This window comes from Odontesthes bonariensis, chromosome 14 (assembly GCF_027942865.1).
Source record: "Odontesthes bonariensis isolate fOdoBon6 chromosome 14, fOdoBon6.hap1, whole genome shotgun sequence".
Lineage (NCBI taxonomy): Eukaryota > Metazoa > Chordata > Actinopteri > Atheriniformes > Atherinopsidae > Odontesthes > Odontesthes bonariensis.
This window is the reverse complement of record NC_134519.1, coordinates 17993885-18017912: the sequence shown is the minus strand read 5'-3', so window position 1 is coordinate 18017912 and position 24028 is coordinate 17993885. Positions and strand designations below refer to the sequence as shown.

Sequence of the window (24028 nt, the reverse complement as noted above, 5' to 3'; positions counted from 1 at the left end):
CTGACCAAACAGTAAGAATTTCGCTGTATACAATAAACTGAACACCTCAGGCTGTTTTTGACCTGGTTATCCAAAAGACACAGAGGGTTACCAAATAGCTATATCAGGTATAATATTGCTGTAAAAAATACATGCTGTGACAACATGTAGAGATATGGAATTTTACATAAAAGTCTTCTCTTGCAGCAGCCAAAGAAAACTCCACAGTTATCTTAACAAGACCCTTAAGAAGTCTGTCAGTTGCCCCATGGTAAGTTATGCTGATGCTCCAGCTCTGAGTGGAATTAAAGTGCACTCCTTGACTTGCTAAATTATGCTAAGGAGCGTTGTACAAATTTCTGTTGAGCATCCCAACACAGCACTTGCAGAGCACAAATATTTATCCAAACCGCGGATGATAGGAGGGACATAAAAAGGGTGTGAACTGACAAATGTATTGTGTCATTATCAGCATGACGTGTAGCGCAGGGGCTGCGGGACGCCTTGTGAATCATACAGCAGCAGTACATTTAAAAAAGTAAGCAGGGCAAAGATTGTACCATAGACTCGCCTGAAACATGGATGTCAAAAGATATTACAGTCACAATTACTGTATTTTTGTTGTGACTACTTTTAAAAACTGTGACTCGTTATTTGGTATCTGGATCACGTCAGTGATGATCAAAACTGACTGAATAAATCTACTTTTAATAAAACTAAGAATCCAATGTTTAGACTGTACAAAATAAGAAATATTTATGACTAAATCTAATATTTTTGCTTTACAAACTGACATGTCAAAGATGGTATGCATTATTTAAGGTACCATTTATATATATATATACATATACATATATATACATATACATGTCAAATCACAATTTATTTTCTTTTTAGATTAATTAACTTGTCAACATTGTTTTGACAAAAACTAAACATTACAACATGCATGAAGGATGGGTATGGCTAATAAGCTAGCTTTATTGTGTTCATTATTTATATCTATCATTATTATTTTACATTTTACATCCTGTAATGTTAGTTATTTGTAGTATAGTCCAGTGCGTACATGCTCATATGATCAGGCTTGCCATCATCATCTTCAATTTATCCTAACCACCATTTCTATTAATACCACAGGTATATTTGAACCGTGTAACACAAGTTAAAGTGAATGTTGAACTCTAGAAGATTCAGGGCTGTTAGTTGTCAGAGGTCTTAAACTGTTTTAGCTGCAAGAAAACAAGAAGTTATTTTGTTTATTTTTGGAGGGTTTTTATTTTTAATCTAAATGGTAACTTAAACCGGCACCATTGGGGGAAAAAAAACAACTGTCTTCTTATCTTTTTTCTTACTTCCACATGAGGCAAAGGTTAGTATTCATATGTGTCCAAAGGACATGGCAGCAAAAATATGCACTATCACAGATTATTAGAAAGAAGACAGTTAAATTTACAACAAGGCTACATAATTAGAAAAGTTAAAAAACTGACATTGAAGGGAAAAAAAGGCTGACAGTGCTCTGGCTTCAATGTCATTTTGTATTAGTGTGAGCTCTGTGCCTAACTCTGCACAAGCAGAGGAGCAGCTTGTAACCCTGAGTGACAGCAAATAGTCAGTCAGACTGCTGCCAATATGAAAAAAGTACTAAATCTTATGATCAAAATGTGAAAGCTTTCCTAAATTTAGGACTGGCAGCCATCCTTCACCCTGTAATCAATTTGAAATTGTGGAGCACATCCAAACCTCTGACCAGCACCTGAATGGCAAACTCGTCTGAGTTCTGACAGTTTGAGGCCATCTGAGAGGAAGATATAAAAAATTATTTTTACATTTTTTCTTTAATCAAAAATGTAGAAACAAGCCATAGTATAGCTCTAAAATGCTCAAAAGAATACGTAATACTGCGTCTACTAATTCTGTGTTGTTTTTCAGACTCCTGTATGTTAAATGGAATCAACATTTGTGATCAAACAAAGCATGAATTGTTAAAAATCCTTTTAAGTTGTGCCTATTCAGTTATTATCATGAAAAAATGTTATTATAAATATGCTCATCTCTGAAATGCTAGGGCATGTCTGCTGCTGTGACACCTCTACGGAAGCCCAAATGAACCAGACCAGTCATCAGCTCTACATGATAATAATTCAGCCAAAATGTACATTTATCTTGACATCCAGCATGTCTTTCAAAGTTATGTACTTGATTTGGAGGTGTCTTTTTTTCTTCTAATCCTTACCAAGTAGGTTTAATGCCTTAACCTCCCCAAAATTGATTAAGCCTCTTTTGTCCTGCTCTACCATTTGGGGGTGCAGATTTTTCAGTAGCTATATCTTTTTATTGAAATTTTGTGGGCCTGCCTGCCTGCCTGCCTGCCTGCCTGCCAGCGTGGGCAATGCCTACCACTTAGGTACACAACATTAAAAAATAAGTATATTTTATATGTGTCAGTACATGTAATTAGTTTTGATACTTTTATTATTAAAAAGGGACATCTCAACCGATTCTTAAAAGCAGCGATTCTTACTGTTGCATCAAGTAAATGAAAAAATGCAAAAAAAGATTTCTTTATTGCTTTTTTCTTAGTGCAGAAGGTAATGTGGTAAGGCTTAATTCTAACTAAGTGGATTTGTTGTCTAAATCCAAAGAGCGACAAACAGACAACAAAAGTGAGGTTTAAAATCAAATAAAGTGAACAAAGCCCTGAATAAGGCAGGAGACAAATGCATGTCTCTCTGATGACGGTAATATGTGTAACTCTACATTTTCCCCTTTTAAAACTGTTAAATGCTCGTTCAATGAAACTTACACCAAGTGTTGTGAGACTGTGCTGATTTTCACATCCACGTATATGAAAAAAGAAACTCATGTTAAACAGCATGTAACAGTATATAACAGTAAATGAATAGCTTTGCATGACAGTTTCACACATTGCAGCTGCAACTCTAGTAGCTGCAGTTATTCTAGTAATCCCAGCATTAACCAATACAAGTTTGCAAAACTACTTGATGTAAAATGATCTCTAGAGAGGGAGATATTGGTGGTTGCTCATCATTCACATGGATTTCAGTGAAGCAATTTTCGTAAGAGCCTACTTTCATCAGAAAATGTACAGTTGGCATGTTTTTCACATTTCCAAAACATTAGTTTCTAAACCTTTGGTCTTTATGTTTGAAGACTCAAGCTTCGGACATATTCATCAAACCTCTGCATTTTCTTTGTAAATCACATCTATATGGCCCTGCGTTTAGCTGCCACTTGGGTGCAGTCTCAGACATATGTGGAATAATCTGAGGTGTGTGCTGCTCTTAGTTATATTGGTGCTGTTGTTGGTCCTTTAGCTTTATTTAGTTTTTTGCTGTAAAGAAAAAATATCAAACAAATAACTGCTTTGTTGTGGAGTGAAAAAAAGTGTTAAAATAATTGATATTTTTCTGTTTTATTTCACCTGTGTTCCTTGATTTTTCATCACTTTTGAGTCTACTTAGCTTGCAAGCAAGTTTGTTTGCATTGTTGGAACACCCAAACCCTGTGTGGGGTGAGATTGATGCAGACAGATATATCTGTACAAGCAGAAACAGGTCCCTAACACTTTTGTCACACCTGTCCGACGGCCAAATTGTGGCCAAATCAATAGTGTTGAATGTTAACGTCATGTAGCAAGATTTCAGTAACTGATGTGGTGACAGACGTACTGAGACTTCAAACAACTGGGACATCAGTGGAGGTCTGTAAGGAGGTCTATAAATGTAGCTTTCTAACTATACTGCATTTCTTCAAAAACATTTGACTTCACACATTTGAATCTGCCTACTGCTATTCAGCATTTCATTTTTTTGTAACTTGGATTTAGTATACTTGTATGACTTATAAGAACTTGCGTAAAACCTTAAAAAGGTAAAACTTTTCTACAAAATGGTCATGGCCACATGGCTCATTTACTTCAAGATAGAGAAGGAGCACAAAATAGTAAAAAGTGATCGTATTTAAGGTGTTTATTGTAATTGAATGATAATTTAATTAGGAAGGCATCTTGGTTTGGCTTCAAATCTCATTTTGTGGAGTACTGACAGAAGACTGAGAGAGTTTCCAATTCTAGTATCCCAGTATGACAATTAAAGACAATGGGATGCTGTTTGAAAGGAGGCTCTGTTTCTGCGAAAGAAACAGAGAAATTAGCTATGCTGCAGACCTACTTTCCCCCCTATGGAAATGACCCGCATAGTATAATTTAGGAAACATGCAGTGGCCAGCATAAATGCTCCAATGTCTCTCAAAAACCTTCCAGCTGAAGATTTTCAGCACAGACTGAGCATACCGTCTGCACTCTCACACTACAAGAAGGTCTCTTTTCAGACATTGTCTGTGTTAATGGGGGTTTTCCTTTAAAGGCTGAGGAAGACATTTTAGCAGCTTAGCTGTAATAATACCAGCGCTGTAAATGTCTTTATTTCAGCTCAAGTCAATATCTGAGCATTGCAACCTTTTCAAGTGCCATGTGACCTCTTGAATTAACTATCGTGTCACCTGCTGTCATATTTCTAAATGGATAGTTTTTGATTAAAGAAAGAGCAGTAGTGAATAGAAGGTATCGATATAACTCTAAGCAGAGCTTATCATTGTGTGGCTCTGTCTTTAAGAGGAGATAATTCCAGCAGGGTGGAGGCTCAGGCTACTAATTGTTTCATGTCCCAATAAAGCCCAAATATCTTATTATGACTTTTGAAGCTAACATAGGCTTGGCATAGGAGCTCCTACAAAATGTTGGGACCTTTTTGTCAGAATAACAAAATCCCCATAGATATATAATCACCTTTCCCTCAGCTAATTTATTTATGTCTGCAGATGGCACGAAGGCCAAATCACTCACTCTGCAAGCAGTGATTTAGCACATGTAAATATTGCAAGAGGCCAATTTTCGCCGCTCGGGCAACATCTTCATCAATCAAACCTTTTATTACCTGGATTTGCTAATAAGACAAATGTGGGAATAGTTTAGTTTTTGGCATTTTTCCATTACATTTGGCTTCCCTGTCTGGTTTCTTAAAGTAAATAAACATACGCTCCGATGAATTTCTAAAGTATTTAAATTGCAAGATTTGGGCCGAGTTAACCCTGAGAAGCACTGTTTTTTTTCTTTTCTTGAAATTACATTAAATGCTAGTTTGCAAATTAATCCTTTGCACATGATGAGGAACATAGGTCAGTGAATTACAGCTTCACCCAAATTTCTTAGATCCTTTTTTACACGATTGAGACAGTCTTCTGAGTATATCTGGATCGAACTTACAACCAGTGTGTTTGGCCATATTTACTTGCAATTTCAAATTTAAACATTTGGCACTTATAGCAGAAGGTTTTCCAGAATTACCTTGAGCTTTTTTTTCATTCAGCTTCAGAATCAATGTCCCTTAGAATGTGTGTTCATAAAATACATTTATGTGCTTCAAAAACATAAAAGCGTACATTACACTCAGTGTATTCTATTTGAAGTATACAAAATGTAGCTTTGATAGGAGTTGAATTTCACTTCACAGCTGCCTGTGGCACAATCTCCACAAGCCAATCAAAGTCCTTCTCTTCTGTCTTCTGAATGTATGCCTCCATTGTAAATAGTCTTTACATGAGCCACAGGTATTCTACAACAGAGCACTATTCTCATGGTGGGAGGCTGTACACACATTATCAGCAATAATTCTCTTATTTCCTTTCTCCTTCCAAAAATTTGTTTTTCCTCTCGACATCATCAGAGGTTTTCTATTTCTATACATGATGTCTGGCAGCTGCGGCAAGCTCACACTTCATTTTGTGGGGGCTCCATGAAGCTCAGTGTCCATAGAAACACAAATAACACACGCTGCCAATAACACAAAATATATTTTTCCATGTGCTGCCTGTCTCTACCATAGTCTGCATCACAAAGAAGATCTGGCTGGGGGAGAATGCTTTGAAGGTTTTAGTCATACCCAAATGTGCTGTTTTTCCTCTCGTGCGCCTCGTCAAGGTTTCTCCCTTGTGCGTCTGGATTGTAGATGCTGGGAGAGAATCTGGTACAAAGAGAATTGCAGATCAACTTCAGCTTGACTTGAACACAGCCAATGATAAAGAGACTAAACAGCATTGACTGCACCACAACAGTATGAGGTACATTTCATTAAACATGCAACATGCAGTGAGAAAATGATGGCGTTTTGCACAGCTATCAGCAACATTTTAATTTTAATGGCCCTTGCTTTAAAAATAATAGTAAGACTTCCTCACTGTTTCATAATGTGCTGTTTCGGGCACATATTTGCTGCATTCAAAAAGTCAGAAAATGTTTCGGCACTATAAGAAGACAAGTGACATCATTCATAAATCGACAGGCAGTGAAGCAGAGACACGTGGCTGAGGTTCGCAGGACAAAGCAGACTGACAAAGCTTTCCAGAATTAAGCGACACTGTGGGTGCTGCTGTGATCGTCCTTGCCAACCACGATGGTTCCAGTTTCTCACAAACAAACACCCCCTTTTGCGCTTTTCCTTATTTATTCAACCCACAAGCCTCCACTACGCAATGGCTCTCGGGGCGAAAGAATAAACACACACAAAAAAAAGCTCATTAATGGGATGAGATTAAGGAAGGCAAGAAGGAATCAAGGAAGAGCACGGTGGACTGCAAACAAGCGAAAAATAGCACGGTTCTTACACACAGTCATCCTCTACCCTCAGACAGAGGATCCCCGTGATGTTGGCCACAAGCTTAAAATGTCTGTGATTTTTTTTCTCCTTCTTTAAATCCAGCCGTGTCACTCTCTGTAACCAAGATGACATACACAACATGCACAAAACAAAATAAATCTTTCCTTTTTTTTATCATTATTAATGCTTGGTTACAAGGGGTGGCTCAGCCTGCTTTGTTTCTCATCTACCATTCTGAACAATTCGCACAAGAGAAGCTTTTTGATAATCTTTTCATCATTTTTCATTTGTTTAAATCATAGTACATCATAAAAAGTGTCAAATGCCGAAGAATGATTTACAGTACATCTTTTAATAGTTCAAGGCTGGGTTCTAATGTGAATAACAAGTAAATACTGTAATCAAACAAAATTGAATTAGCCTGTGTATGGATGTGGTTACACTCGCCGTTTCTCCAATCAGGTAAAGGCTGCCCTAACACTGAGCAGATGTTTCTGTATGTTCAAATGTTACGTGTGTAAAGTCTTTGTGGATGAAACAGGCAGCAACAGCCAGAGTTCCAACAGGACCGAAAACGAGTGGAATTATTCAAATTTTCCCACTTTTTGTGTAAGAGTTGAAAGCATCATTAAAGACTTCAGAGGGGGAAATCAGGTAACTGGGTGGTACTAGCGTTACAATGGCTGAAAAAAGATAGACATACACACATTTGAAAACATGCTTTAATTCACTTTTTAAACTTTGTACTCACGTAGGTACAATTTTGTTCAAATGTTCATGAAATTTGAAGTCACTTGGAGAACTGTAAGCAGTGTATAACCTCTGTCAGATGGGTACAGAGTATCATGACGGGTTATTCTGTATAGAAAAATACTTGTACTGTACTGTAGCACGTGTTGCACTACAGTAAAATTATGAATGCATTCCTGTTACTTTCATATCATTCCTAGACGGCTGATTCTTAATTCTACTTAAGGGAAAGATATGAGTGGTCTTTCTCAAACTGTCCCATTTGCTGTAATCTTTTTTTTTTTTGGTTTGCAGCCTCACACACACAAAATCTTTTAGTTTACACGACTGCCAATACAAGTCACAAATTACAGTGTGTGGGATAGGATGTCACATTTCACTCCCTGTCTTTGAGGGGGGAAAAAAATAGCTCCCTCTGTTTTTGCCCTGAGATATTATTTAAGCCACTTGGACTGTAACACACAGATGTAAGCCATTAACAGTACATTTTTGTGGAAAACTCCACAGAAAGGAGATTTAAGTGGGAGATGCACATAAAGATGACATGGTACAGCTATCCCATTTCCAGCCAACAATAGTGGAAAAATGTCAGCAAGTATGAACCTAAAACTTTTACTTTGGAAAACAGCAGCTACGGCTCTTTGCTGCAGAGCCCCCGTCACAGATGAGCTGGAGTTGAGGGATTCTGCTCTGCTGCAAGCTGGGTGTGCTGAATAAAAAAGTCGCTGTGTGGGAAAAAATAGGCCAGAGGAGTCTTTCCATCCACCTCCGTTTACCTGCAGCACGCACTGGGTGAGATTTGAGAAAAACAGGTGTGAAAACTACAAAAATCCTGTTCCACCTCATGAAATCAGTGGTGGAAAATTAGGATTGTTCCTCACTTCTCTGGGCTCCGGATGCGCTTCCATCAATAAAACCAATTCCCTCTCTGTCATGCTTTAACCACTCACATAAACAGTTTTAATCAAATCTACAAAACTTCAATGAATTTTTCCCCCTTCGGATGCCTCGCTCACCCCCATTTTCCGTTCCATGATTTTTCTTCACGTGTCAGCTGTTTCCTTGAACTCATCTGTTTGTCATTTTACTTCTCCTCTGTTGTTTCCCTATTCTTTTCCGTGCTTCTTACTGAGTTCCTAAAATGAATGAAGTTGCTTGCAACGATTCTAAAAAATTGAAAAAGTGATTACATGGATTTGTAATTGTTTCATTTTTTTTTTTCCTCACACAAGCAAATGAAAGAAGATAGGAGTTACCAGGAAATTACCAGGAAAATGAAGGGCCTATTTCACAGACATGGATTAAACTAATCCTGGTCTAATACTTTGAAAAAGACAACTTTGGCATTCTGTGTATGAAACCAATCCTTGATCGCGCTGAATTGAAAATGCTATAGTCTGCACAACACAAAACTGGACACAACTGAGGATAAATTATTTTGTTGGCAGCGCAGATACATGTGATGTGGGATTCCTGTTTAACAATTGACTCAATAATATCACTGAATCTACTCTGCATTTGGATTGAACTTTCCATAAAATCCAATCAAATATCACTTTCCCCTATATACCCCCACCCTCCTTCCATGTCTTTAATATGCTTGATATATTAATCTATTCCCTTTTATCCATTTCAGACGATATCAGACCTTTTCCGTATCCCTGCTGTGGCCGCCTATATGGCTAAGTGTTTCCACAGTGTGAGTTCTGGGTTAAGACAGACAATTTATCGTTGAAGCATAATGTCCCTGTCTGATAAATCTGCTTTTACATTTAAGCTATTTAACTGACTTTAAAGAGTGAGTTACGATTAAAGCAGCAAATAGTAAACTAATTGTGATCTCCCTCTCTGGCTTTGCTTTCACAAAAAAAAAAAAAAAAAGAACGTTTCAAGGCACAACGCTGAATGTTACAACTGTATTAAGTATTCATCATTACATGATCTCAAATGTATCTCGCTCTGTGAACATAACTGACTGCCAGCGTATGTGGAAATGCTGTAAAAACTGTAAACTGATGTTGTAAAATATTTAAGTGTTCAAGCACTGTATGACTATGCAGGATATCTGCGCAAGATACTGCAGTCAGTATCAAAGCATAAACATGATCACGATTACCACTGTGCTGGATATGAACAGTATTTGCATTGCTGTCATTAGCCCGGCACCGAGCGAAGCCAGTGATTTTGAACTCCTCTGTCCTTGACTTAAGTGCTGCCATAATGCTGCATTCTCGGTATTCTTTGATGTGAAAACATTGCCCCCTGCTGATTTCCTTTTGCACATTATCAGAAGTCTTAATAAAGCATGCTGAATGACAGAGGACATGTGGGCTGAGGTCATTTAAATGCCACAAAACCATCAATCTTAGCTTTGACAAGCTTTTTTATGTGTTTACTTTGGTCTCACGCCACAACTCTGGTGTCATCTCCTTCATCTGTAGTCACGTGTTTATGGTGAAGTGAATATGCTGTTGGAAAATGACTGGATTTAACAAACCAAAAAGGCTGAAATAACACAAAATCATGAAAAATCACAAAGTCTGAGTGATCTAAATAATTCACATATACTCTGAATAAATATTAATAAGATAAGAAAAGCGCACTAATTAACTCAGTATATCCTTTCACTGCAGCATTAAAAGCTGCTGAAAACTGGGCTTCCAACTTTACAAGAAATATTTGTAACAAAAAAAGCAATAAAAAAATCATTTTTTCTAAGATCAATGCTAAAGTGTTATCTAATTTGAGTTTAACAGCTAATCTGTTATATTATAGTGTAATTGAAGCATCATCAAAGTTTCATTCACCACCTTTTCACAGCCAAATGTGTAACAAGACCAAAGAAGAAACATGTTAGAGGTCAGTCTGAAATAAGGTTTCTTCTCACTCCTGCAGTCAGATATGTTGTCCATGTTGGTTGCAGTGTTTCTCTGTCTGTTTCAGACTTGTTTTCCCATTTAGCGACAACTTGCACCCTGCACTTTGTATCATTAACCCTTAATGTTATTTTTATTTTGCAGTTTAGCTCATGCTGGCTGACAATTCTCACCAGCTGAATCCCTCAAAGTATTTATTGGTTGACTGCTTTTCAGAGGTGTCAAGTAACGAAGTACAAATACTTCGTTACTGTACTTAAGTACACTTTTTAGGTATCTGTACTTTACTCCATTACTTATTTTTCTGCCTACTTCTGACTTCTACTCATTACATTTTCACACAAGTATCTGTACTTTCTATTCCTCACATTTTTAAAACAAACGGCCTCGTTACTCTTGGCTTCAGTTTTTTTTTTTTTTTTTTAACTCTTGGCTTCAGTTTAATGTTTATGTATTTCACGTCATGTGCGCCATCCAATACAGATCAGTGGCGCCATCAACACCTAGTGAGAACGAGTGTAATTGGATGAATCATATAACGCAAACACTCATCGGTTAGGCTAGTCGTCAAATTTGTGCTGACACACAAGGAAATCGTCATTCGTCAGAAGCAAGCAGGTGTTCTACAAACTGCAAACGCGAAGCTGCGCGAAGTGTGTGCCACGCCACAATGTCGGATTCAGAAAAAGAGAGAGCAGTGACTGAGAGGTGTGGAGCCTGGCTTCAGGCAAAATATCACAGAGCAATGTACTGCAGACTGAGAAAATAAAGAACAATGCTTGTGCTTTACTGCAAACTATATGTTTATCTCCTGGTAAGGTATCAGACAGATAAAGTTAATTTTTTCAGTGAGATGTCACAGTTCTAAATGCTTTGCAGTTGCAGTATTATTTGTCAACCAGAAAGGCTTCACAATGAAATTTCCATGTATACTAGTAGCTGAGTCATCCCACATAATAGCTGGAAGATTAAAAAAAAATGTTTAAACAGCCCGATGAGAGGAATTGGTATTCTAACAGCAGCCTTGCCTCCAACTGATGATAATCTGCATTCACACAGTCTGCCATGCCAGATAAAAGTCTTCAATTAGCTGTCAATTCTATTCAGTTTTTCTTATCGTGCCATCAGTATTTACCTTCTCTGTAAGCACCCAGGGCTGCTCCCTGCCCACGGCTACAGGAATCCCTCCTGGTGAGAATATGAGCATCCCTGCTGTGATGGAAGTGAAATACAAATGTTTTCAGAAATCAGATAGACGGGCTTCCAATACCTGATCCTACCTACCTTGTGGCAGTAGATGTGGGGAGGCAGAGGTTGAAGTGCCATACTCTCGGTCTTAACCCCTGATGAAAAACCAAGACTCCAGTGAAGAGATGAAACACCTCAACTGCTTTGATTTGCAGCCTTATACTGGCATGGTGCCACGCAGGCCCCCAGCATGATGCTTGTCCTCTCAACAGGTGCACTAAACAGAGATGAGACGCTGATTGAATTGTGCTTTGGTATCTATATGACACTGTTGGACTTGCAGCGAATAAACTCAAAACTGTACAGCTCCTCCTTCCCAGTTTAATGCACTTAAATAACAGGGTAGGCACATCAGTCTGGCTAAACTGTGATAATATTAGCTTTGTGTGTCTGTGGGTGGCATTGTGCTATTATTGTGAACTGACAAGTATTGCCTTGAGGAATTATTTACTGAGGATAATAAGGCATCAGCAGTAGGCCTCATCAATAATCAAACTCATACTGAGATGCTGAGGAGCATCTCAGGTCCTTTGTATTTCTGTAAATTTGTTCAGTGAGGGGTTTTCATTTGTTGTCATTATTACTAGCATTGTACTGTGGTTTCATGGTGGGGGCAAGCACATAAAGGAACATATTTCAAAGCCAAGAACAGGCCAGTGGGAGTCTGTTTTCAATGAAAAGGGGCTAAAGTCCACTCTGCAGCGACCTTGCCTCTGTTCTGCCCATGTCTCTTGCTGGGTCAGCCAGTGGCCCTCTAGGTCAACAGGATTTATGGCAAGCTTCATGCTGGCCTTGATACAATGAAACGATCAAAATGATATCAAATGCTGTTTCATAGAAAGTTTTGAATTAATTTAAATATTTTGCAAACACTTACACCAAGTTGTTAATAGTCTGTAGGCTTGGCAGATGGGGAGGAGTTCACCATTCTTTTGTGAACAAATTTATTTTGATCAAAGGTGTTTAAATGTTGTCATTTACAATATAAAAAATCATCAAAAGATTAATAGAATGAAAAGAAGAAAATGCAGTCTAGGAATACACATTGCTTTCAAAACTACATAAATTGCAATACAATGATACACAATGCCCAAACATTTTTAAAAACATGTAGCTGGCGTCAACTTCAAGATAAGCTTAAATCAAAAAAAAGAAAGAAAGAGGTCTTAGTTTTAACATTTGGTTGATTTAAAAAGGAAAAAGGGTGTTTCAATCATTTGTAAATCTTTTTATTCTTTTTTTTAATTTAAATTCTGTACAGAATCTCAACTTTTTGCTCAAAACAAGTTTTTAAATTACATATCAAACCAACTTTGTTCGAATTTCTGTTTGATCTCATGTGCTCATCTCATGGGTCAACCCCTCCGATTAAAATGAACATTAGAAACTGTAAGATTAAATAAATTCATCTCACACAATATTATTCAGTCAACACAAAACGTAGTAGTGTTAAGTATGGAAGCCCGTTTCCGCCACTTAATAAAAATAAATTTAGAAATACTATCTCATAATTATGAGATACTAAATCGAAATTATGAGATACTATCTCATAATTATGAGATACTAAGTCGAAATTATGAGATACTATCTCATGATTATGAGATACTAAGTCAAAATTATGAGATACTGGCAGTCGGTGGCGTAGTGGGTTAAGCAGCTGCCCCATGTACAGAGGCTACAGTCCTCGCTGCAGCTGGCCCCGGTTTGAGTCCCGCACCGAGCGGCCCTGTGCTGCGTGTCTTTCCCCTCTCTCTGCCCCCTGCTTCCTGTCTCTCTCCAACTGTCCTCTCATTAAAGGCATAAAAAGCCCCAAAAAATACTTAAAGGGGATAGAGAATCAAAATCGTCTTTTTCCCGTTTTTGGTGTTAGTCCTGAGTCTTCCCGCTGTGGGGAGTACACACGAAGTGCCAGCAAGCGTCAGAACCTCTGTTTCAAGTACTCCCCTTTTTAATATATATCCCCCTATCCGTTTTTGTGAAAAAGTGACGTCACTTTTTCAGAAATCGCCCCCCCCCCCGCACCCAAGTCCACAGCCACTCCGTTTTAGACACGCCCCTTCGGCGAGAAACAGGAACAGGTGAGCCTTCCAAGGCTGTGAAAGCGGACTACGATCGTTATATATTCTTCCCCCGGAAAGCAATGTTCGCGATCAATGGCTTTTATTTATTTTTAACAGCATCCCCAACCGCCGACTTTTCCTTTGCGCTGCGCATTTCACGGACTACAGTTTCACAAAGCTCCGTTCCGAGCAGCTCATGGTCAGTTCCGACAGGGACAGACCAAGACTGCAGCGAGCTATGAGCTCGCTGCGCGCTCGCTGCGCGCTCGCTGCGGTGATCAGCTGCACCTCTCCAGGACTATGGGGCGAGCAGGTCGGATCACAGCTGACCCTTCTCACGCTGCACATGGACTATTTGCATGAGGCAAAGGTCCATTCGGACTACAACCTCCCGTCACAAAAACAGTTTTTCCCCCTTGCAGTCGGACTTATGAACACTTCATAATCACCTCATAACCTGCCCCAGTCACTTTACCATAATTAAAATTGCACTAATGAAGCTGCACTGTTGTTGCTCTGTATATTGGATACTGTGTATTGTCGTACACACCTTGTACATTTTATATTCATATATTTTTATTCTTTATTTTTTATCCTATGTTACATGTTTGAACCTTACGCCGCAGCAAATTCCTAGTTAGTGAACACTGTTCACTAACAATGGCAATAAAACGAATTCTGATTCTTATGAGCTTTCTTTTCAGTCAGTGTATTACTCTATAGCTCTGTTTTCAGTGAGAGCAAGGGCAGCCAATCAAGCAACGGCAACCTGCATTTCATAATGAGGTTGCCAGATAAGCTCTGAAACGACGGAAAAAGACGCATTCTAAACCCAGCATAGTAACACCTGTTTAGAGAGCCTTTTAGGGAGGTTCTGAGCCATTACAGACCCAACCAATTTTTTTTGGGCTACATATCACATCACAGAACAAGGATTAATGCCCCATTCAACCATTCTCTATCACCTTTAAAAAAATAAAATAAAATAAAAAAAAAATTATTAGATACTAATGCCTGATTATGGTTGGTGACGCAAGATGCAACGCAAGCCGTTAAACTTCTAAACTTCACGCAAGACGCGAGCGCAAGCCACTATCTACATCACATCCAGCGGCGTGTTCATCTTCCGGTTTCATCCCCTAATAAAAGACCGCTGTTTTCAAACGCCAAGGTAGAAAGCGAAGAAGAAGAAGAAGAAGAAGAAGAAGAAGCATGAATCCACCTGAATAGAGACTTGCCGAAGAGCATAGACATAATATAATGTATGTATTATGTCTATGCCGAAGAGGTCCTGGCGGTGAATTTCCTTTCATCGTAGTAGGCTTGTCATTGAAAAAACCCGCTGCTCCACCTACTGTGCTGGTGGTGAATCGCCACGCAGCACACGCAACCGCCGACAAAGCAAAATTAAGCATAAACGTCTCGAGCCATTAACGCAAGCGCAAGACGCAAGCGCAAGGGCACTTAAAAGAAGTATAAATCAGCCTTTAGTCGAAATTATGAGATACTATCTCATAATTATGAGATAGTATTTCTAAATGTATTTTTATTAAGTGGCGGAAACGGGCTTCCATAGTTATACTACATGTGTCTAAGATAAAAACTTTGAAACAAAAAAAACTATAAACATGACCTGCTTTCTTTTGGAAATAAACTTGCACGTGTATTAACAGTTAGATCTGTTTAGCAATGCATAGGAAGAAGTCTTTGTAAATATAAAAAACAAATTGTTGTTAAAATGTTATTTAGTAAAGTAATTCAGAACTGTAACCACGAGCAATGAAAGGGATGCTGTCTTGTCGGACAGTGTTACGTGCCATGTAGTTCCTTGTCAAAACCGGGCACAGGAAGTTGTAGCTCTGCCATTGCACCAATCAGCTGTGAGGTTATTTGGACGGCCTGGTCCTGCCTAAACAATACAAGTATTTGGACAAATCTCCGGAAATAGAGTGCAGCATAATTCGATTATATTATTGAAATGTTTTATACAGCTATTTAAAAACTTTTCGGAGCTTTTCCTAAATGAACGACGTCTGAGAAGATCATTGAAAGCTCAGGAAGAAGATGTGAGAGCACAGTAACGACAACAGCCTCGGTTAGCAAACGTTAGCAAGGTGTTACATGCTAAGAGAGTTAGCTAAACAGACGTAATAACCCAGCAGCTTGTAGAAGAACTTGTTTCAGATAAGCTGTTTTGGGAGTGTAAAAGAATGCCGAACAGTTGCTGAACATTTTATGTGTTATGCGTATAAGACAAAGCAACCATCAGGCAAAGCCCGATGTGTTTATATCCGTTTGCTCCGATACGGGGTTGAAATTCAAGCTACCAAGAAACCTTAGCTTAGCGGCTTAATAAACGACAACATCCACCAAACTGGACAAAACGTTGGATTTAGTTGGTTTTAAATCGGGCTCGGCGGGTTCGCTGACCCCTCAAAAGAAGATGAAGAAGAGGAAAGAGCTGAATGCTTTGATCGGACTCGGAGACAGTAAGAGAAAGAAGACCAAAAAGGGGTCTGGTCATCGACTTCTCCGAACCGAGCCGCCAGGTTCGGAGTCGGACTCCAGTTCGGAAGAAGACGATTTCAACAACCTGAACAGCGGACCTAATTTTGGGAAGTGAGTGATCTGTTTATAGAAGTGTTGTAGAGTTATGAATGGGTCCCTTTTTTCTGTTACTTGATTAAATTGTTGCCTTTAAATAATGTCCAAAGCAAAAAGTAGTTTGAAGTGCATTTTTCATGTTTAAACAAATTCCTTTAGGCCTGACTCAGTAGCTTGTTTTCTTTGACCGATACATTACCGAGATCAAATCATGCCATTAATGATTTAATGGCACGAATACACCCTTTAAATATTTACTAGAAGAAGAAAAAAATCTTGGCTATTCTAAACATCTAGTTTTACTGAAATTTGGAAAGAAAACCGTTTTTTTGTTTGTTTTTTGTTACTGTCTCCATCTCTTTCCTTCTCTTCTAGATTTAGAAGTTTTTTGACAAACAAAACAAAAGCTAACCGTGCATCAATGGCTGTAGGCATAGTTAATGGGAGAGCCTTACAAGATGGGGCTCCCATCATAGCACCCATCACGGTGTGACATACCATCATATTCTCATTAGGACAGCTGAGAGGTCATGGGTGGAGTCCCTAGGGGGACCCCAAAAAGCAACCCGAAAAAGCAAAAGACGTACACAAAGCTATTTTCTCTGTTTGCCCTTGTATAATACAGGCAAAAGAGCCTGATGAGATACTGCTGGATGACCCACTCTGACCTGTCCAGGGTGTACCCCACCTTTAGCCCTGTGGCAGCTGGGATAGGCACCAGGCCTGAATTGGACTAAGCAGATATAGACCATTTTGGTAGCACAAACTTGATTTTGAATACACAATAACACAGCAGAGGGTTCCTGGTTTGAATCCCGGCTGGGGCCTTTCGGTGTGGAGTTTGCATGTTCTCCCTGTGTATACGTGGGTTCTCTCTGGGTACTCCGGCTTCCTCCCACCATCCAAAAACATGCATGTTAGGTTAATTGGTGACTCTAAATTGTCCCTAGGAGTGAGTGTGAGTGTGGTTATTTGTCTAGTTTGTTTCTGTGATGGACTGGTGACCTATCCAGGGTGAACCCCGCCTCTCGCCCAATGACAGCCAAGATAGGCTTCAGCCCCCCTGCAACCCTAAGTTGGATTAAGTGGGTGTAGAAAATGGATGGATGTATATAGAAAATGGACGACTGGACTGCTCACTCTTACTCATTAAAAATTAAACAAACGCATTAGATACACATGTTCTTTCTTCCCCTGGAGTACAGGAGTGGAGATTTCAAAATGGAAAACTTTGCCGCATAAAAAGGTGGACAGCCCACCCACACATCCCATGAAAAACAATGACAGTGCTGGCAGCAACATGCAGCAGCAACATGCAGCAGCACATGCGGGTTAACTCTAAACGTAAAATCAAAATAACTAAAGAAAGAAAAAAAAACACCATAGGAAATCTTATCTTACTGCGCAGGCATAAAGACTGTGCTTATAGTTTAAGTTAAAATAACATTTGAAATTGATTTGTCACTATTAAATTTAGTGTATTGCCAACAGAATCACATTTCATATTGTTGTTCTCAAGAATATATTGAAGCCTAATAGTGAAAAATGATCAACTTTTGATCAAAGACGCACTGCAGCAAAATCCGAAGGATTTTCCTCGGCTGTTCATCACAGACTGACAATGTCATAGTCATTAAGAGAAATTACACAGCATGAGTATGATATGATGGTATAGTATGTGGCGGCCCTTATTTTAATGAACAATTCTTTTAAGTAATCCTCATCATTCCCATGACACACAGCCCTCTGAAAATATCCCCCTCATTAAAAATGAAAGAAGCTGTGCAGTTGTGCTGTCTAACGTTATCATGTTCCTTCTCTTCCCAGAAGAAGCTACACGCAGTGCTGCAATGTGTGCTACCCCTTGTTTTTGTTCATCATACTTGCTGCTTGCGTCATGGCCTGTGCTGGACTCATATGGATGCAGATTGCTCTGAAAGAAGACGTAGACTCTCTGAAAGAGAAGCTGCACAGCAGTAAGTCCAAACATCAGTTTCCTGGTGATGGTCATAAACAACATTTATATGCTGGCGAAGTGGCCATAAGTTCATTTGTGTTTAACACTGCTTTCAACATACTGTACTGCTTTTGTTACAGTGGAATCCAGCCAAAAGGCGTCATCGAGTGAAATACCAAAATTAAGTGAGGACCTGAAAAAGAAGGAAAGAAAGATTGATGACATTGAGAACGGGGGCAAGGGCCTGAACAAACTCTGGTCCAACTTAACAGAAATGAACAGAAAGGTTAGTTGTCATGGGTGCTGGGAGGTTTAAGGAAACCTCCTTTAAACCCACAGTCATAAAAGGAAATGCTCTCTGTCGCAAGCTGTTCGGGTCAGACTGATTCTGCTTCGAACGGTTATAGTTTGTGGACTTTTGATACACTGCTGCCACAGTCGTGTGATGCAGAGTAAGAATGATGCCAACAGTATCAGTCAGTGATGTCTTTTTATTCTTGCAAATAAAAAACTGTGCAAGCTGTAGCTTTTTTTTAAAGCCCCGTCCATTCATGCAGTCCTTTCCATTTACCTGATGGCAGTTGAAATGTGCAGTGTTTAGTCTTAATGGCCTCCCAACATTATCACTTTTAACACGGTTCAGGTGTGAGCTGCATATACAGCAATGGTGGGTTGGTTAACAGAGGAAATTTCTGCTGAATATTTGCAGGGGCAGTTTATGTCTGGCATAGACGGAACAGAGAATCCTTAAGAGACAAATCACAAATAGTGCGCTCACCACTGCTGTTACGTCAGTCTTGCTGTTCTTTCTGAAGGAAGCCATGAGACCATTAACATAAAAATGCCCTCACTTCACCAGACCGATGAAGCTATCGATGCTGATAATCTCATGCCTGCTAACCCACCTGGAGATCCAGAATTCTGTACACATCTGTTAGTATAACACTACTCGGTTAAAGAGCACTTCATAGAGATTAATCTGAACAGTTGGGATTAACACTTAATACTATTTGTTTTTGCAGGGTGTACTCAAAAAAAAAAAAAGATTGTACTAGTGATGGAAACAACAGTATCTTTCAGCTGTAACTTGATGGTTTACTTCACCCTCCCTCAGATCACTTTACTGGACTCTGCTGTTAACCATTTAAAGGTCAACTTGAAATCGGCTGCTGATTTAATCGGCCTTCCCACAACAGTTGAAGAGCTTCAAAAGGTAAAACCAAAAGAGACCGAAACTGAAAAGATACTTTTGAATGATTTCCATAACTGACTTTGAAAATATCCTTGTTTTCCAGAGTGTTGCTACAATTGGGAGCACGCTAACAAGTGTACAACACGACGTTAAGACTATGCAGGCTGCTCTTGAAAATCAGAAGAGAGACGATGACTTGAAGAAGACGACGGTAAATCAAAATAGTTTGATTTTTAACCATGAACAGCCAACTGATGGTACAGTGGCTTGCTGAGATTAAATTGCTCATCGCTGGCTTGTAAATCTGAATACTTTGAGGTTACTTTGTATGTTTTGTTTGCAGAAGTTTAATCTTTCCCTTTTCTTTTTTTCTTAAATAATTAGTTTTAAACTTTTTTTCCGGAATGATAGACTTTTTTTATTTATTATTACTTTCAGTTATCCATTCATATCTCAGACTGGATCAACAGTTCTGAGTGTTTCCCATTGTACAGTTACAGTAACGATGAGTAGTGTCAGCTGTGAGAGGCAGAATAGTCGATTTATGAATAAATCTGTTTGTCAAACTGTATTTCACAGTGTTCACAGTTTGAAATTCACACATTGTTTTCACAGTGAAGAATTTCTTTTTTTCTTGCATAAATAGTTTAGGGACTCAATCTCGTGTGTCATGTGAGCAAAGGTGAAGGATTTTTTTCACAAGGCAAAGTTGAAATTGTCTTTTTGTATTTACATCTCTAGTGATGCAGAATATGGTGTTCTGCTTAGCTTTTCTTATTGCTTTGCATATTATGCATGGGGATGGTGGTGTACATAAAACCGCTTAAAATCGCCTTGTTCTTAGTTATATTTGTTAAATAAAATGACGTAACCAGTGTGCAATAATCCTTCGTCCTTCGTTGCTATTGGTAGTGGTGCATTTGCAAATTTGTCTCATTCTGAATGGAGGCAAATCCACTTACATATGACCCGGATGGCTCTGATGAGCCCGATCGTGGCATGAATCCAAATGAAGAGCCGTGGTGATCGCCGCCGTGGAAAGATTAATTAGTGTGTTAACCCACGCATGGAAGCTTTGCCAGCATGCTTTGCAGTTCTTGTCAAGCTGTTGTAAAGGAGTCATCGGGATAAGAACGTCCTGTCATTTCTTAGATCTATGCCTTGGGTAGGCATTCATAATACATGAAACAAGTGCCAATCTATTTTGGGAGCTTAGAGGTTTTAGTTTGCAACTCAAACTAGGTCAAATATCTGAAAGAACTGCTGAATGTACTCTCTGTTTTTATTAAAGCACAAATAATCACACACTGATGTGTTTCTTATGCCATGACTTTAGATCATTTTGTAGTTTGTGATAAGTTGCAAGCTCGCTGAGATCTCCATAGTCTTTTGACACGAGCTGTTAAACTTAAACATTTGACTAACTTTGTACATTATTTGCTGTCTACGAACTGCAAGCCAGTTTACATTTGTGTGTTGTACTTTAATAGGACATAACAGACCTCAGAAAAGCCATGGGGGAGGTCAACAAGACAGAAGAGCAGCACCACACGTGGACTGATGAGCAAATCCACATCCTCCTCTCTACCGTCGCAGATCTCCACCAGAGAGTTGCCTCATTGGAGAACGGGTCGAAACACAGCGTGAGTAACATGCAACATTTTGAGCTTTTCTCGTCGTGTTGACCCAAACATAATCATGGGATTCCACCGCCATGTTGGCAGGAGATGTCTGCGCTGTTGGTGATTGTTCTTTCTGCTATGATGGTAATAGAGCTGTAGACAGTAAAGGTTTAGAGCATCCCCCCTTATCAACTCTTTAAGAGACTAGATGGGTTCCAGTGTAACATGATATAGATTATTATAGGCAGAGCCACTTCCAGTGACTGGTTACCGGGCTCGTTCTCTTTCAAACAGCCAGCGCACAAGCCAGCTCGAGGTGATGACGAGCGGCAAGGGGACAGTATATTGCTGAAATCATTGCAAGGGGAGAAGTCACCTGAAAACAGCCATAGTCTGATCAGGTTGATCAAGATTTACTGTGTCACTGATAGTTGGAAAGATAATGGGACACAGAGAAAAAAGACATTATCATTAGTTATATGCTCGTTATTGCTCCACCTCGAATGAAGCATTTTCAGCATCAGAGTCAATGGCTTTGTTCATTCTTTTAAAACTACTTTGTTTCTTGGCATTATATAGACAAGGGCGTAAATGCTGCTTGAGCTGCCGGATCTTAGTGAGACATCCGCCTTATGTGATGGCTAATACCCCATTTGAGCGGTATCACAGCCTGTAATAGGCCAAGGAAGTTCAATTACGCATAGTTATTTTCTGCTTTGTTTTTGTTGCAGTTGCAGAATAATGATGCAGAGGCACCACAGGCGAATGGCAGTGGACATCCAGAAAGTGAGATGGCGAAAGAAGCCACTACAACCAAAGCAACACCTGTGGATGTGAAGGGTACAGAATATGATAAAGCATATTTTTTTTTTACTATCACCGTGGCTTTCTTTGCTCTGTGTTTCATTGTAATATTGACTTCTGCGTTTTTGACAGAGGCGTCAACACCGCTGACAGAGTCCCCGACAAGCAGACGTCCCCGCTTCTTAACTCCAAGCCGGTCAAAGAGAGCCGCTGGGTCAAAATGTCTAAAGAGGGTGCTGTATGGTGTCAGTTCTATGAAAGGTGCACACAACTATCTCTCACCATTTTATTACAGCGAACGATTTGGATTTTTGAGAAATGCACCCTTTGGCTCTGTTTTTGCAGAGTTAAGTGGGAAGATTTATTCCAGGTTGAAAGTGCAGTAACTCGCTGCTTTGTTGCCTGGCTCTAATTAGTCTGATACGAAGACTTGAGGAAGTTATTTTTCTTAGTCAAGCAGCAAGTCAAGCATGTAGTCCATATTCAACAAATGACGCATCTTATTTTAATTAATGAGCTTTGGAGAAGCCCGTACGTGAATTTTGCTGTGGTTTTGACAGCGCCAAGCCAATTATGGCATCCAAAACTATGCTAACTGTCTGCAGGTGGTAGCTTTGCATTTACCAGAAATCCGGATATCTCAATAAAAACAAAAGGAAGCACAACTCGATTTTTAACATCATTTTTACTCCTTTCACAGACTTGGAAGAGATCTTCCAGCAGGCAGGTGTTGGACGCAATTCACTCGGACTTACCTATCAACACCTCAAGAAAGTATTTGGAGCGTCACTTCCCAGCGAGGGTGCCATGGAGTGCTTCGACGACGACGGGGACCAGAGGTACTCCCTGATGGAGCTGACAGCTGCTGCTGGTTTGTGAGCACGGCCATCGCTCACGCCAACGAACAGTATTGAATACCCAGCAGGGCCTGGGGGTCCCAACTCTTTTGCGGAATTGCTGCACTTTTGTGAACTGAATATTTATCATGCTGATTGTAGAAAAAGTGGCGCTGGTGTGCCCTCTACTCCCACCCCTGTGCATCCAGTCACACATAATGTAAGCCATCATCATTAACCATTTCCTTTATTTTTAACAGTAATCCCTGAGTATCTGAAATTTAAATATATATTCAGCTCCTTTGTTCATATTATTAATATTCCATTGATAAACGGTGTGAATTTTGAATCCCATTCCTCATCCTTAATCTTTGACTTGCTGTGTTCAGTGTACTTTTTTTTTTTTTTTTGACATCTCATTTCAATCTAATAGGTTTGTTTATTGAACTGTCATAGACATTAGTTATCAGTTCATTGCAGATGTCCTCACAGACACTTGGTACACGTCACCTGAACCTTATTTATAGGATTGAAGAATAGAATTTTATTAATGTTTACAAATGACTACTAGAAACAGTTTTTGTCGAACATTGGTTGCATTTTTAGACGGTTTCCTAACTTATCCGAAACAAACAAGCGATGGTAAGAGTCGAGACTTTTGTATGCTTCTTTTCTAAGCTAAAAAGAAAAAGTTTTGCTTTTGCTTAGTTTTCTGTGTCTTTCCTCGTTTATCTTCACCGAATTGTAATGGGATCACGTGGTTAATTCATGTGTGCGTTTATCTGTAGTTTCATTGCTTGCTGTTTTTGCATTTTTCTCTTGATGTTCTGCAGATTTGAAGGGCTACGAACACTTTGAGTCACAGGTAGTTATTCTTGAGGCATATGTAGCAATAACAAAGATAGGCAAAGAAATGGCTTGTTTATGGTGGCAAGGGAAGGAAGGAACACCAAGCTCACAATATGTAACAGGTAGTGTAAGATGCACTGACTATCACTCTTTACTTGATTGATTTTATTGCATTTTAAAGGCCTAATAATGGTGTATTTACATAACAAAACTGTCATATTCTGATTTAATTGTGCTCTGTAGAAATGTATTGTTATCTTGTGCAGGGGGTTGGGTTGTTTAAATCTATTCAAGACTTTTTTTTTTAATAATTCAGTTGTGCTTTGCATGTTGCTTTTCATGTAACATCAACAAATTATTTAAAAATTCAACATAGTCGACTACTTGTTTTTGCTGGACAATGGTTTCTTGAGCTTAAAATGCGACAGCTGTGGCCACCATGACTTAGATTTTGGATCCACACCATTGCTGTACACGAGGGGGTTTTATGAATGTCTTTTTGTTTGAGCACCAATTAATAAAGACAGTTAAAAGTTTGCTCTGCTTCTTGTTTAAAGCCATAGACCGAGAA

The 24028-nt window shown here is 39.2% G+C and overlaps 1 protein-coding gene across 2 annotated transcripts; it reads left to right on the top strand.

The window, feature by feature from the left end:
- Positions 1–15455: 15455 nt before the first annotated feature.
- Positions 15456–23993, top strand: efcab14 (EF-hand calcium binding domain 14). 2 transcript variants are annotated; one of them, XM_075483263.1, is made up of 9 exons: positions 15456–16212; positions 18028–18173; positions 18295–18440; positions 19269–19367; positions 19450–19557; positions 20837–20989; positions 21700–21808; positions 21905–22033; positions 22473–23993. In XM_075483263.1, the coding sequence occupies exons 1-9, from the start codon at positions 16037–16039 to the stop codon at positions 22649–22651; spliced, it is 1245 nt and encodes a 414-aa protein (XP_075339378.1). In that variant the 5' UTR covers positions 15456–16036; the 3' UTR covers positions 22652–23993. The 2 variants fall into 2 exon arrangements, with proteins under 2 accessions (XP_075339378.1, XP_075339376.1); XM_075483261.1 differs by having other exon boundaries at positions 18025–18173.
- The last annotated feature ends 35 nt before the right edge of the window (positions 23994–24028 follow it).

Coding starts and splice junctions, on each gene's coding strand:
- efcab14 (XM_075483261.1), top strand. CDS start 16,037: ATGAAGAAGAGGAAAGAGCTGAATGCTTTGATCGGACTCGGAGACAGT. Junction 16,213..18,024: donor AGCGGACCTAATTTTGGGAA/GTGAGTGATCTG, acceptor TTCTCTTCCCAG/AAGAAGCTACACGCAGTGCT. Junction 18,174..18,294: donor GAAAGAGAAGCTGCACAGCA/GTAAGTCCAAAC, acceptor CTTTTGTTACAG/TGGAATCCAGCCAAAAGGCG.